The following is a 13,819-nucleotide window of genomic DNA, read 5'->3' on the forward strand; positions in this document are numbered from 1 at the left end:
CTCTCTGGTTTACAGCACCCAGAAGAGATCGACCTCTTTAGGACCCTTAGAGTTGAAAAGGGACAAGCACATACCCGGAACCCCTGCACAAAATATGACATAGCACCGTGACAGTGCATCAAAGGTGGTGCCTTGTTTCATAGTTCAAAGTACCAGTGAATCCTCCAAAGTCACCTGCAACCAAACCCATAACAACGCAAACATTAGAAGCTGTAAGTAAAGATGAATATTCCATAGAAAATCTTACCAGACAATTAACGTATGAGTACCTTTCAGAGGTGCGCGATGGACTAGGTCCCCCACTGAAACCAAACTAGGAGTATCACTCCATAGCTCGAAAGGAATCGCTCGGGAAGCCTATAAGGGTTCATAAGTTAAACCAGTCCGTCTACGCCATCACCGAATTTTTGTGCACCAAAACTCAATAGGTGAAATTGTAAACTCACACTGTGGATAACCCAAGCTGCAAGATAGTCGAATCGTCAATGAAGCGAGGACGCTGAGGAGGAACAACCATCTAGCAGGTGGACGGCAGAGATGTCGAGAGCTACTCCCACCAAGGCTCAAGAGTACCAAAGGCAATAAGTTAGAATAAATGTAAAGATCTTTAGATTTATAATATTAATATGTATGGTACAGAGTTAATCTGACATCGATTAATGTGATTGACATGGAACTCAACAATCGATATTAAGGCTATGATGTTGATAAATTCTTAGTTTATAAAAGTGCATTCAAATATTTATTCAATGTTTAAAATGATTTCCATGGCTTATATATATAAAGTGCAATGAATATAAGAAATTATTGGGTTCCATATCATTATAGAAATTACTTTAGGGTAATGTAGCCAAAGAATTTTTTTATTTTTTTTTAAGTGGATATATGACAGTACAATTCCCATGATAGTTTTCATTGTTTCTAGATGAAAAAGAAGAAAAAATACTTTTTTAAATTGTATTTTTGACATGTATCCTTATAGGTTTCGTCAAATGTCAAATGTAAGCACCCACTTAAAGTGAAATTTAACTCTACATCCAACAAGTGTCCTCTTTGCACATTTAGAATACACATATACAAAAAAAATGAAAATGTGTGAAAAAACATGTTCTCTAATTTTAATTTTATTCTACCTCCAATGAGTATCCACTTTGTGTACTTTTGATAGTCCCAAATTGAAAACAATTAAAATACATTAAAAAATCAAATTTTCATAAATTTTCACAATAACATAAAATATGTTTTTCATGTATTTTTACTTTTCTTAATTTGAATTTTCTCTAAAACATAAAGACTAGATACTCATTGGATACATAATTAAAAATTATACATCCAATATATATTTAGCATTAATATTTAAATAAACCAATAAAAAATTATCAAAAAAATATAATTAAAAAAGATATTAAACTTCACGATTTTTTCTAGAAAGAAAATCTTGATATTATATTGAGGAAATATAAAAACAAAATGTTCAGATAGTTCTGAATGTTTGTTGAAAAACTGCTTATAGTAGCGATAGACAGCATCTCAAAACCAAGTTGAGCAGATAACCATCATGAAAACATGAGCCTGATTTACAGCATTTTCAGAACAAAAACAAAACCCATAGAAACCATTCAGCTGATCGGGAGATAAAGAGCAGACACAGATGATAGGAAAAATTCGACAGATAGAGAAGAGTCCTCAAAAATTTTCAGGTTCCACCATCTCCAAAGTGACCAGATGGTGGTGGGCAGAATGGGCCAGATAGTTTTTTGGCGCCCCCACCAGACAAACGTTGCATCCACAGAGATGAAATTAAGATGTTGAAAAGAGAAAAATTGTGCAAGGTCATACTAGATTTGTTGGGTGACAGAGCATTTGAAGAAGAGATGGAAGTTTGTCTCCTCATCCATATTGCAGAGAGCACATCTGCTGGGGCCATGCCATGACCGCCGCCTCAAGGAGTCCCAAGTTAAATTCTTGTTGAAAAGCACCAACCAGGAGAATAAGATAATCTTAAGGGGGCATCCAAGCTTCCACCAGAAGACTGGAAAGCGTCGATTTGCTGGTGCATTAACAGAAATGAGATCAGAGTATATGTCCTTTACTTTTGCATGCGGAACAGAGAAAGGAAGGGACCAGATCAGGTGGTCATCAATGGTGGAACGCTGAAAGCCACCTCGCTGGAGAGAGGAAGACAGATCGGACCAAAGAGGGAGGAGGTCGATTGGGAGACGAATATCATCAGCATCCCGAAGCACGGGCGAAGAGCCGCTCCATTCCTTTATGATTCGGTTCCATGTAAAGTAGCCAGATCTGCGGAGGAAGAATAGAAGAGGAGGAGGAACCTGTATTGTTCCCCTAAATCCAGCGAAGGAGTCCAAACCAATGAAAATCTTTCTACCTGTGTAAATTTTCCATTTTAGATTGCTGAGAAAATATTGTTGGACCCTTCGAAAACTGAGCCAGATTGCGGAGCCTCGTTTGATGCCGATAGAATCAAATCTGAACCAGAATTCAATTCCCCTGCCTCTTTGATATTTTTGTCGAATGATGTCGCTCCACAGGTTGGTGCCATAAATACCCCTCCAAAGGGATTTACAGATAAGAGCAGCCCCAAAAATTTTGATGTTCAGAATGCCCCATCCATCAGAATTTTTCGGCAAGGTGAGAAGGTCCAGCTTTGCGAGGTGAATTTTGCAACGCTCAGCCTTTGCTCCCAATATGAAGCAGGAAATAATTCTGTTGATTGCTTGGATAATGCAAGTCGGGAGAAGGAATAGGTGACCCCAGAAGACTGAGAGCTGAGATAGGACCGATTTGACGAGAACAACCCTGCCTCCTAAAGAGAGTGTGCGGAAGCTCTAAAGAGCGAGCTTATTGAGAAAGCGATCTACGAGCCAGCGCCAGTCCATCGACTTGTAGGAGCGACCCTTTAACCTGAACCCAAGATACTTGATTCCATCTGAAAGTGGCTTATATTGAATGTTGAAAATTTGGGCGATCCGGCAGATGAGGAGTTCGTCGACTCCATTATGGTAGAGAATTGTTTTTGCTTTGTTCATGGCCAGCCCCGAGGCTTTTGTGAAAACGATCCAGGATGGATTTTATGCATAGCCAAGTAGCCATGGAGAGCATAGCAAATATGAGCACGTCGTCGATGAAGAGGTTGTGTGACATCTTGATGTTCTTGCAAATCCTTATGGGAATAATTTCTTTCAGAGCCACAGCACGATTGATATGGAGACTCATGGCATCAATCGCAAGGATAAAGAGTAGGGGGGACAGAGGGCATCCTTGCCGAAGGCCCCTCTCAGCCTTGAAGAAAGGGGAAGGCTGTCCATTCACCAGAATTGCATAGTTAACATTTTCAACACACCCCATAATCCAGCAGATGACAGCAGGAGATAAACCAATTTTGGCGAGGAGACATTGAAGATATCCCCAATCGATAACATCGAAAGCCCGCTGCAAGTCAATTTTCAGGATGGCTGCTTTGGTGTTATTGACAGCGATGGAATGGAGGCATTCCTGAGTGGAGGCGACAGCATCATGAATGTTACGACCCTTGAGGAAAGCATGCTGGTTTGGAGAGAGATGGCGGGCCAGAGTTCCTTTTATTCTGAGAGCAATGATTTTTGTGATGATCTTGAAGGAGATGTTGCAAAGGGAGATAGGGCGAAAATCAGAGAAGGATTCAGGCTCATCTTTCTTCGGAATGAGGGCTATGAGAGTGGAGGAAGTATGGCTGTGGATTTGACCAGTTTGTCTGGAGGCGTAGACCATGCTTAGCAAATCATTTTTAAAGAGGTCAAAAAAGTGAGTGAGGAAGCCAATAGTCCAGCCGTCCGGGCCGGGGGCTTTGTCCTTTTTGAAAGTTTTCATGGCGCTAAGAAGTTCATCCTCATCAACAGGACGGAAAATTTCCTCATTCATATCATGATCAAACATCACAGGCATAGGGTCAATCCCCCATCGGATATCACTGAAAGTAATATCATTTGATCTGCTATACTGTTTGTTGAAGAAACTTAACGCGAGCCGAGTGATGTCCTCCTGCGAGATAGCCTCATTCCCCTGTTCATCCTTTATTTTCCAAATGTAGTTCCTCTCTCTACGAGCATTGGCGAACTTGTGGAAGAATTTCGTGTTTTTGTCACCCAATTCAAGCCAAGTGGCGCGGCTTTTGAGCCTCCATTTTGCCTCGTCCTGTTTTAGTAAGCAAGATCTTCGCTTCTCCAGATCCCTGATGCAAGCTTTCCTCTCGAGAGAGCAAGAGGAAAAATCAGTGGATTCCATAATGGACTGAATTTCCTGTTGAACCCGATTTAGGGCCGCCCTGTCTTCCTGGTGTCTTTGGAACTGCCATTTTTTCACCAGGTCCCTGAGCTCGGATAATTTTTCCCTGAAAGTGGAAAAAATGAAATTCGTTTGCTCCCGGACCTTTATATCTTTCCATGCTGTCTGAACAAAGAGATTGAAGGCAGGGTCCAGGAGGAGGCTATTATCAAACTTGAATGAGTAGCCTCTTTTGAAAATCTTGTCAGGCCACGTTAAGAGGATGGGGAGGTGATCAGAGATCATGACATTCTCCACAGACAGTTTTGGAAGGCCTAATTTGTCAATGAGGCTGAAGTGGATGAAAACCCTGTCCAATCGTTTGGCAATGTAGGCCTTTCCAACTCTACCATTTGACCATGTCGGCCTGTTCCGGGCAGGGATGATGTCGACCATGTTCCTGTTTATCAGTTCAGAGGAGATGAGGTCCGCCAAGGCACTGTTTATCTTGCCCATCCCCCAAACCTCGTTTGAATACAAAACAGCATTTGTATCTCCCGCAATGATCAGACTGTTTAGATTGAAGAGGTCAGAAGCAAAAACCCTGTTCCAGAAAGAAATACGGGATTTATACGGGGCATATAGATTGAGAATGTTGATAGGAAAATCAATACCACGGATTGATACTGATATTAGAATTCCAGCAAAGCAACTGTAGGCCTTCGCCTTGACCTTTGACGGATCCCAAAGGGAGATCATGCCACCCGAAAGTCTGGACGCTTCTGTAGCAGCCATGTGCCAGGAGGGCAACATCTTACGAAAATATGACAGAGAGTCCTCCTTCCCATGCATCGTTTCCTGTATAAGAATAATTGAGGCCCTGGAATGGAAGAGAAAATTCTTTAGCGTGATGAATTTTGGGTCCACGCCAAGACCGCGAATGTTGAAAGATAAAACAGAGATCATTTTGGAGATTTGGCAGCCTTGCATGCTCTAAGGGGCTGTGAAGATGTATCATCAAGAACAGGGACTTCAACAAGAGATAGATTTCGGATGCCTTCATTTGTTACAATGGTTCTGCCTCTGAAGTGTCGAGAGCTGCCCCGACCCCTCCTCCGGACCGTAATATTCTTGGCCGATTCCGGGCTGATTACAGGCGAGCAAGGCCCAGGTTTGTGGATCGTCAGGGGTTCAAGCTGAAGAGAAGCCCTGGTTTGCAAGAGGTCGAGATCGCTGTCAAAAAGATTGACAGGGGAGGAGAAAGGGGAGTTTGGAGGGGTGGGTCCAACAGATTGCATTTTCCCCTTCCCTTTATCTGGCCTGGCCCCCGGGGACGAAGAGGAGATGAGAATAGGGATAGATCCAACAGAAAAGTCCTTTGTGGGCGGAGGTATATGTTGGGGGGCGGGGGAGAAATTCTTTGGGTCCGCCGGCTGCGGAGAAGGAACAGGGGGGTCATCGAAGGGTTCAGTGAAAGGAGGGGAGTGCATGACAGAGGGGGGAGCTTGAGTCAGGCGAAGGGGGGGGGGTATTACTATGGGCCCGAGATTTCACAGGGGAGGAAGGAGATGATTGGTTGCCATTGAGGAAAGATTTCCTGTGGCCTTTCCTGTTTGCATATAACTTGGCGCTGGGACAATTTCTTACCAGATGACCTATCTTTTTGCAAGCAGCACAACGAAATGGGATTCCCCAAAAATCCAATCTTTGGGAGATGGATTGATCCTTCCAATTGATTTCAATATGGTCGGGGAATCCCCCCTTATATGTTCTCTGGATAAGAATCTAGGCAATTCGCTTATCTCGTTCGCCAAGGCACCAGGGGTCAACATAAATAAATCGGCCTATAGCGTTTCCAATCATCTAAAGGGATTCCGGGGACCATAGTTCCAGAGGAAGATTTGGGCATTTAACCCAGATTAAGTTGTTAGCCGGGGTGTTCTTCAACTGATTAAAACCCATGAACCACCTGTGCAAGGCAAGGAAGTTGCGCTTATAAATCCAGGGCCGACCAAGGATTGTGCTTGCATCTTCAGTTGTGAGTAAATGAAAGCAATACCAGTCACACATGAGACTAGAAATAACCGGGACATATCCAATGACCGGTTTCCAATATTTGGCTATCCAGGTCCTCATTTCGGCGTCGGACATTTCCGGGAAATGCCATTTCCCAACAAGAGCGTTTTGCTGAAGACTTTCTAGTCTTTCATCCAGCTGTGCGATGTCGATCCGGATCGCACGTGGAGGGGAGGAAGTATTCGCGGCCTTGAGCTGCCTTTTGGGCCCGCGATCCATATTCTTGTGACGTGGAGTTGCTTTAGGCAAAGATGGATTGACAAGCAGACTGTTCATAGTTGCCAGGGTGGCAGATGACCACGCGTTCTCCGCATTGACGGTGGCATTGATGAGGTCCTCTGATGCAATGGAGCCGTATGCTTCCTCCATGCACCGCCAAAAGGGGCACAACCGAGGAGGAAGTACAAAGGAGAAGTAAAAAAATGGACTAAGTCGAAGGTTCTGACAAGACTCAACCACCAATCACTTCCAGCGTATGGAAGGAATAAATGTTCCAGCAAGTGAAGTAGAGGAAAAGACCAGAGGAACGGACTTCGATTGTACGAAGGACAATTTGAAATCCTGAAACGGATCTATCAGACAAAGGGTAGCTGCAGAGAGTAATGCCTGGATGCATGCAGGCACCGGAAAAACGAAAATCGGCCAGGAGAGACGATCGGAAAAATTTTCAGGGGACCCTAGTTCGATTCGCTCCAAGGGAGCTTGCAGAGGAAGAGCAGAGGACTAAGACTGTGGAGAGCAAAAATTACTGAGGCTGTTCATCACAAAGGATGCAGCAGCAGTAGACTTTTACAATACACCACCAATAACCAATTTTAAAGCGGATATCACTGCAGGGCTTGTAAATTATGAAGTGGTTCCGAAGCTTGCAGAGGAAAGATTTTAACATCCTTCTGGCAAGATGGGAGGGAACTAGAGTCTGTGTATACCCGCTAGGCAAACACCATACGAAAGCACATACTATTGAGGAAATTGTAAAAACCTGTGAAAGACAAAAATATGATAATGCAAGCAAGCGTTTTGTAGAGACTTACCTGGAGCAGAAACCCATATGCACGAACCGCACGTTCACCATGAACCAGAGAAACCGTTGAGCAGGAAGGCCAGAGGAATGGAAAAGCAGGTAAAAGACGGATGAAGTCTGGCTTAGGCGAGGATTCAGAGCATTTTAACGAAAGAAGGCTGCTTATGAATTCAGGATAGGAACTGCAGGTGGCCCAGTTCGGTGCGAGAGCAGAGGCACAGAGAAGGATTTGCTATGGCAACGTTCATTATTCTGAGGGCCAAAACCTGCATGCGAGGGTGGCAGAGTCTTCTTGTAGGCTGAACGTCAAATGCGCATGGGCGCCAAGTGGTCGATGGAGGTCGCTACTTGCAGAGTCATTTTAGAGCTCAAAATTCACAATTTTTTTAAGAGATTTCAATTCATTCAACTTGCCACTATAATTATTTTTATAAATAAAACATATAATCCTATTTACTAGAATAAAATTTCAGAAAATGAAGCGTATTTAGCATAAGATTTGGTATAATATCCACTCCAAAGTGTTTTCTAAATCTCAACCTACGTGACTTAATGTTAAAATTTATTTCATTTATCAATCCTTACCTCACTTAACTATCTAATTTGTTATTATTTTAACCCGAGAACCATTCGATATTATAGGAAAAATTATCATGAATAAAAATTATTCATACTTTTAGAGAATCATATAATTTATTTTCCATAATTAATTAGCGGTGGCAAATAAATTTCTAAAAAATATAAATAATTTTTTTTTAAAAATCATATAATTTACTTTTTATAATTATATTATTTGATATATCTATTTTGGAATAAGGTTTTACAATTTAAATTTACTTTTCAATAATTAGGTGGATGATAGAGATCTAATCTTCATAGAATATTTTATGATATTCTTAATAGTATATACAAATCAAAGATTGAGATATATCTCTAAAGTAGTCATGTCAATTGTTTTTGGTAACTAGAGGAATAGATAGCTGAGACGAGCTCATATTAATGTGATACGAGGTCGATTCTAATCCCTAACTCTATACCTATGTGTCTAATAAATATCGTATTAATGTGACACGGGGTCGATTTCAATCACTAACTCTATACTTCTCTGTCTAGGAAATGTTTTCCTCTCGGTAGACTAGGTTACTTTCAAGTGATTTGAACCTTCGATTTCTTAATTGCAAACTGAGTTGTAACAAACAAACTGACTTATAATTTTTTTGGCATATGGTAATTATAAGCCATGGTATTGGTTCATAATATTGTAACAAAACCTATATAAAAATTATAAATCTTTATGATAAAGTAACATTTAATTTTCTTGATTAAAAATATTGTTTATGTTTTTTTATATATATTTATATTTATTTTATATGTACAGTTTTTAAATAATAATAATTTTAAATAAAATTCCAATTTAATTATTTTTTTATATGATTTTATTAATTTTAACAATTTAAAAAGTAAAATGAAACATGTTTTTGATAATAATAATAATTATTCATTATTTTTTTCTATATCTCATTTTAGGTAACCAACAAATATTTAATTAATTTCCTTATTAGTCCCTGCCTGGGACTTTTAGTGATCGATTGTGCGTTGACCACGTATTAATCTCTTGTTTGACCAAAAATATCATTGTGCATCACAACTTTAACCAAAGTTTTCATAGTAGAAAATAATATAAAATTTATTATGTAATTTTTTATTGGACAACAAAGTTGGGGGTCTTATTGCGGGCTTCGCAGATTTCAAGACATTATGTTCGCCGTAAAAATAAGATATCCAAAGTTTTCGGAGATGAAAAGTTTTTGTTATCCAAAGTTTCCTCATATTGCCGAGCTTTTCCAAAACAACCTTTTCGAAATATGAGAGGTTAAAAATATTAGACAAACAGTAATGTATATTTGTGATAAATAAGATTTTTTCCGAAAACATTAAAAGATATATATATATATAATATATAATCAGGAAAATAAAAATTAGTCATCTAACTTTAATATTATAAAAATGTAAAAAGTTAAAAAAAATAATAATCTAACCTTATCATAATTATCAATGTAAAAAGCTAAAAACTAACCTAAGCTTATCATAATTACATCACCGCATCCTAAACATTTCCAATTTCTCACCCAAAAAAATTATAATAAAATTAGCTCTAATAACTTTTTCAGTTATCGAAACTCATTTTTCCAATTATAACTCATAAAATCCTACATTTCAAATTTTTTTCACAAATATATCTCATAAAAACTATTTTTTTTGGGGTGTATGTTTCCACTAATTTTCTGCTATTAATTTTTTGTTATTTCCTGTTACTTTTTGTCTTTTTTTACTGTTACCAAATTATTAGTAAGAACTCATATTTTACTGAAATATTTGACATTACTTTTTAGAATAAAATAAAACAAAAGTCACTAAACACTATTTAAATGATTCTAAAATTTTCTGAAATCTAATTAAATATAAATTACTTGATAAGAAAAACATATATATATATATATATATATATATAACAAATAATCAGGAAAATAAAAATTAGTCATCTAACTTTAATATTACTTTAATATTATAAAAATGTAAAAAGTAAAAAATAATAATAATCTAACCTTATCATAGTTATCAATGTAAAAAGCTAAAAACTAACCTAAGCTTATCATAATTACATCACCGCATCCTAAACATTTCCAATTTCTCACCCAAAAAAATTATAATAAAATTAGCTCTAATAACTTTTTCAGTTATCCGAAACTCATTTTTCCAATTATATCTCATAAAATCCTACATTTCAAATTTTTTTAACAAATATATCTCATAAAAACTATTTTTTTTGGGTGTATGTTTCCACTAATTTTCTGCTATTAATTTTTTGTTATTTTCTGTTACCTTTTGTTTTTTTTTACTGTTACCAAATGATTAGTAAGAACTCATATTTTACCGAAATATTTGACATTACTTTTTAGAATAAAATAAAACAAAAGTCACTAAACACTATTTAAATGATTCTAAAATTTTCTGAAATCTAATTAAATATAAATTACTTGATAAGAAAAACATAATAATAGGATGTTTATTGAAAAAGTTTTTGGCATATCAAAATTTATTTCTCCAGGCATTTCTCCGTGTCCTGCATGCAGTGTCGTGCATCCTGCAAGTGCCAGCTGTTTGCATATGCAGAGGCGTCTACGGTGGTCTACAAATGCCTTTTCCGGAGTCCGGAGTAAGTTCAGAACAGAGAGTGTCGCAACTAGTTTGAGGTGCAGAGGAGCAGAGAGCGTCGGAGGTTCACCTTTACAACTTGTAAGTTCCATTTTACAATGACTTAATATTACTTTCCACGATTACAGCAGTTCCACCATTACAGTAGTTGTTTTTGTTCATGCCATTTCTTCGTCCAGTCGAAGTTCAGCCACTCGTCTTCCATAGTTAGTTCCTTAAGTTGAATATATTAGTTCCATTTCCATTTTAATTTTGGGATTTGTAGATGGTGTTTAAGGGCTTTTTTAATTGCGAAAAACTCTATTTGTTAGGATCATCCATAACTCACATTCGCGGAATTTACAGCAATAGGCTCTTACAGTGACTTATATATTGTGTTTCGTACCTTTATTAGAACATCTTTTTATCATAGAACCCAACACAAGGGAAGGCGGGGTCACAAGTTGAGATCTTCCCTATGATATGTTGTTTTGCAGGTTCTTTGTAGTGGCGAATGCAATTGCCTGTGGGTACACACTGTTTTCATTCATCTTCTCCGTAACCGGCAAATTTTCCTCCTCTACACTGTCAGCCTTTCTTCTCTTTGTCACCGATTTGGTAATGCCTTTTTCTTCTTCTTTGCTATGAAGGTGTGAAAGTTGCCTTATAAATGTTGTTCAAATCTCGCATTGAATTTCATAATTGTGTGCAAGTGATGGTGGCGCTGGTATCAGCGGGGGTCTCTGCAGCGGTTGTCATTGCTTACGTCGGGTACAAAGGAAATTCTCATACTCACTGGGGAAAACTCTGCGATATATAATCGCTTCTGCGACTCCATTAAAATTCAATATGCTGTAAGATATATCCGAAGGGTTGTTATACATGAATATCAAGCGGGAAGGGTTGTTATACATGAATATCAAGCGGGAGACGGCAGCAAAATAGGCAACCAGAAGCAAAGTAGAAATAATAAGGGTGATAATTGAGAAGCTCATTCTCTCCAACCCAATCTAACAGACAGAAGATAAACAAAGAAGTGAGTTTATGAGCGAAAATGAAGATTCATTTCTATATATCTGCTTAAATAATTTGTTATAAAAGGTTGTTGATTCAGGATCTGTTAGATTTTTTTTTTAATTATTTGAATATTCATAGTGGTATTTGAAACGTGGACAACGTTAGCAAACGTGACGTCAGAGCACTAGTGTTTTAGAATATGAGCACTAGTGTTTTAGAATATAAAATCGCATGCTTTGTTTTAGAATATAAATTCGTGTGTAGCGCATGAAGCTTTCTCATCAAATAGCTAATGACTTTCGTTAGCAAACGATGGTTCTGCGTGGCGCAACATTTGTTTATTTGTTTTAATTCTTTTATTATAAATTATGACTAGTATATAAATTTAGTTGTTAAATAAAGTTAAGAAAATTACTTTTTTTAAATTAATATTATTAATTATAAAATTAATAGTCAGATATCTACGTTTAAAGGAACTTGTTAGAAATTTTTTAATAGTGGAGATTATTCATCATTTTATTATATTTATTTTATAAATAAAATTATTTAAAATATTATTCGTAAATATTATATTTTATTAATATTATTTTTAATTTATAAATAAGCTTGCTTAAAATATTATGAGTCAATATCATACTTTATTAATATTAGGTGAGAAAAAATACTTTATTAATATTAGGTGAGAAAAAATTATGATTCATTTCACATTTAATATATTGTAGATAAATGTCCTAACATATGACTAATATTAGCAAAGGAACTAATATTTCGATATTTATGGTTCTTATGCTGCATTTTACTATTTATAGTTCCCTATCTCTTTATTACTATTTAAAATTTTCCTATATTTTTCCTATATTATGATTTATTTTGTTTAACATAATTATTATAAATATACTCTTAACATTTTCTTTTTCTTTTTACATAAATCATATTTTATAACAATTTCTTAATTCTTTATCTTTATTCATTTTTTGCAATATTATAAATTTATTTAATATATTTAAAATTATTAAATATACTCTTAACTACTTTATAAATATATAAAATCTTTATAGCAATTCTTAACCCTATCCTTTATAAATCTATTAAAATTTTGTTATTATAATTAGTTTATTTAATATAATGAAAACCCCTAACAACTACTTTATATTAAATATGCTAATTCTTATTTTTTAGAGTTTTTTTTTAATTAATTATATTATTTTTTAATTAAACTGAAAAGTAAAAAACTTTTAAATTACTAAAATATTTTATCAATATTTTGTAAAATTTAACTCTTTATTATTTATCTATAATTATAATTATTGATAATTAATTAAAATTTCAAAAATTATATTTTCATTTTTTTTATACATTAAAATATTTGAAAAATAATTTTATACTAAATTATTTATCAAATAAATTATATATATATATATATATATATATATATATATATATATATATATATATATATATATATATATATATATAATTTATAGTTAAAAATTTATTTAAATAAAAATAATAAAGAAAAATATAATAAATTTATTAATTTTTAATTAATGAAAGTAAACTATTCCCATCTACTTATTTGAATATACCTACAATATTTTTTTACTCATAACATTTCACACGCTCTTACGTGAAAACCATGTTCTAGGGATTTCGAAAAATTTAAGTTATTGAGTAATAGGCCTAAACTACAAGGAAATATTATAACAATAAAATCACATTCGTGAATGTTAGTTTTTTTATTATCATAAAACCATCTATTTTTATGTCTTTCATTATGAACATCCAGTTCAACATCTTATATCATGTATTCCAGAATGAACGAGTTATGAATAACAAGTTCAACGTCTTATATCATGTATTTCAGAATGAACGAATTATGAATAACAACTTCAGTGTCTTATATCATGTATTTGAGAATGAACAATTAATTCAGTAATTACATCGTGTATTTCATAATGACCAACAAAGTTCAATGTCTTATATAGTGTATTATATTTCAGAATGAACAATTAATTTAATAACTATATTGGATTTCCCATTCATGGTTATACCACCACTGCTTTGCCAACAATAGACAAGACATATTTATTAAAAAATAAAATATCTATTTACCTTACGATTTCAACATTGTACTCTGACCAATACAATTCATTTAAAAACAAATCTGCAAAAATAATTTGAAAACAATTTCGACCGACATCTTTTTATTACAAAATAAAAAATTACTCTTACAATTTCAGTATT

General features: G+C 35.5%; 1 protein-coding gene across 1 annotated transcript; it reads right to left on the reverse strand.

Annotated features, from left to right (window-relative positions):
- Positions 1-1,838: 1,838 nt before the first annotated feature.
- Positions 1,839-3,019, reverse strand: LOC149253509 (uncharacterized). The gene is made up of 2 exons (XM_089454516.1): positions 2,926-3,019; positions 1,839-2,827 (listed from the first exon to the last, which is right to left on the reverse strand). The coding sequence occupies exons 1-2, from the start codon at positions 3,017-3,019 to the stop codon at positions 1,839-1,841; spliced, it is 1,083 nt and encodes a 360-aa protein (XP_089310642.1).
- Between the last annotated feature and the right edge of the window lie 10,800 nt (positions 3,020-13,819).

This window comes from Pinus tabuliformis, chromosome 7 (genome assembly GCF_031772625.1).
Source record: "Pinus tabuliformis cultivar Carrire ecotype Pingquan chromosome 7, CPIR1, whole genome shotgun sequence".
NCBI lineage: Eukaryota > Viridiplantae > Streptophyta > Pinopsida > Pinales > Pinaceae > Pinus > Pinus tabuliformis.

Bases quoted from the DNA above. Each gene is read 5' to 3' on its own strand.
- LOC149253509 (XM_089454516.1), bottom strand. From the start codon at position 3,019: ATGGAGTCGACGAACTCCTCATCTGCCGGATCGCCCAAATTTTCAACA. The intron at 2,828-2,925 runs GTTAAAGGGTCG...CACTCTCTTTAG, and splicing joins ATCAAGTATCTTGGGTTCAG to GAGGCAGGGTTGTTCTCGTC.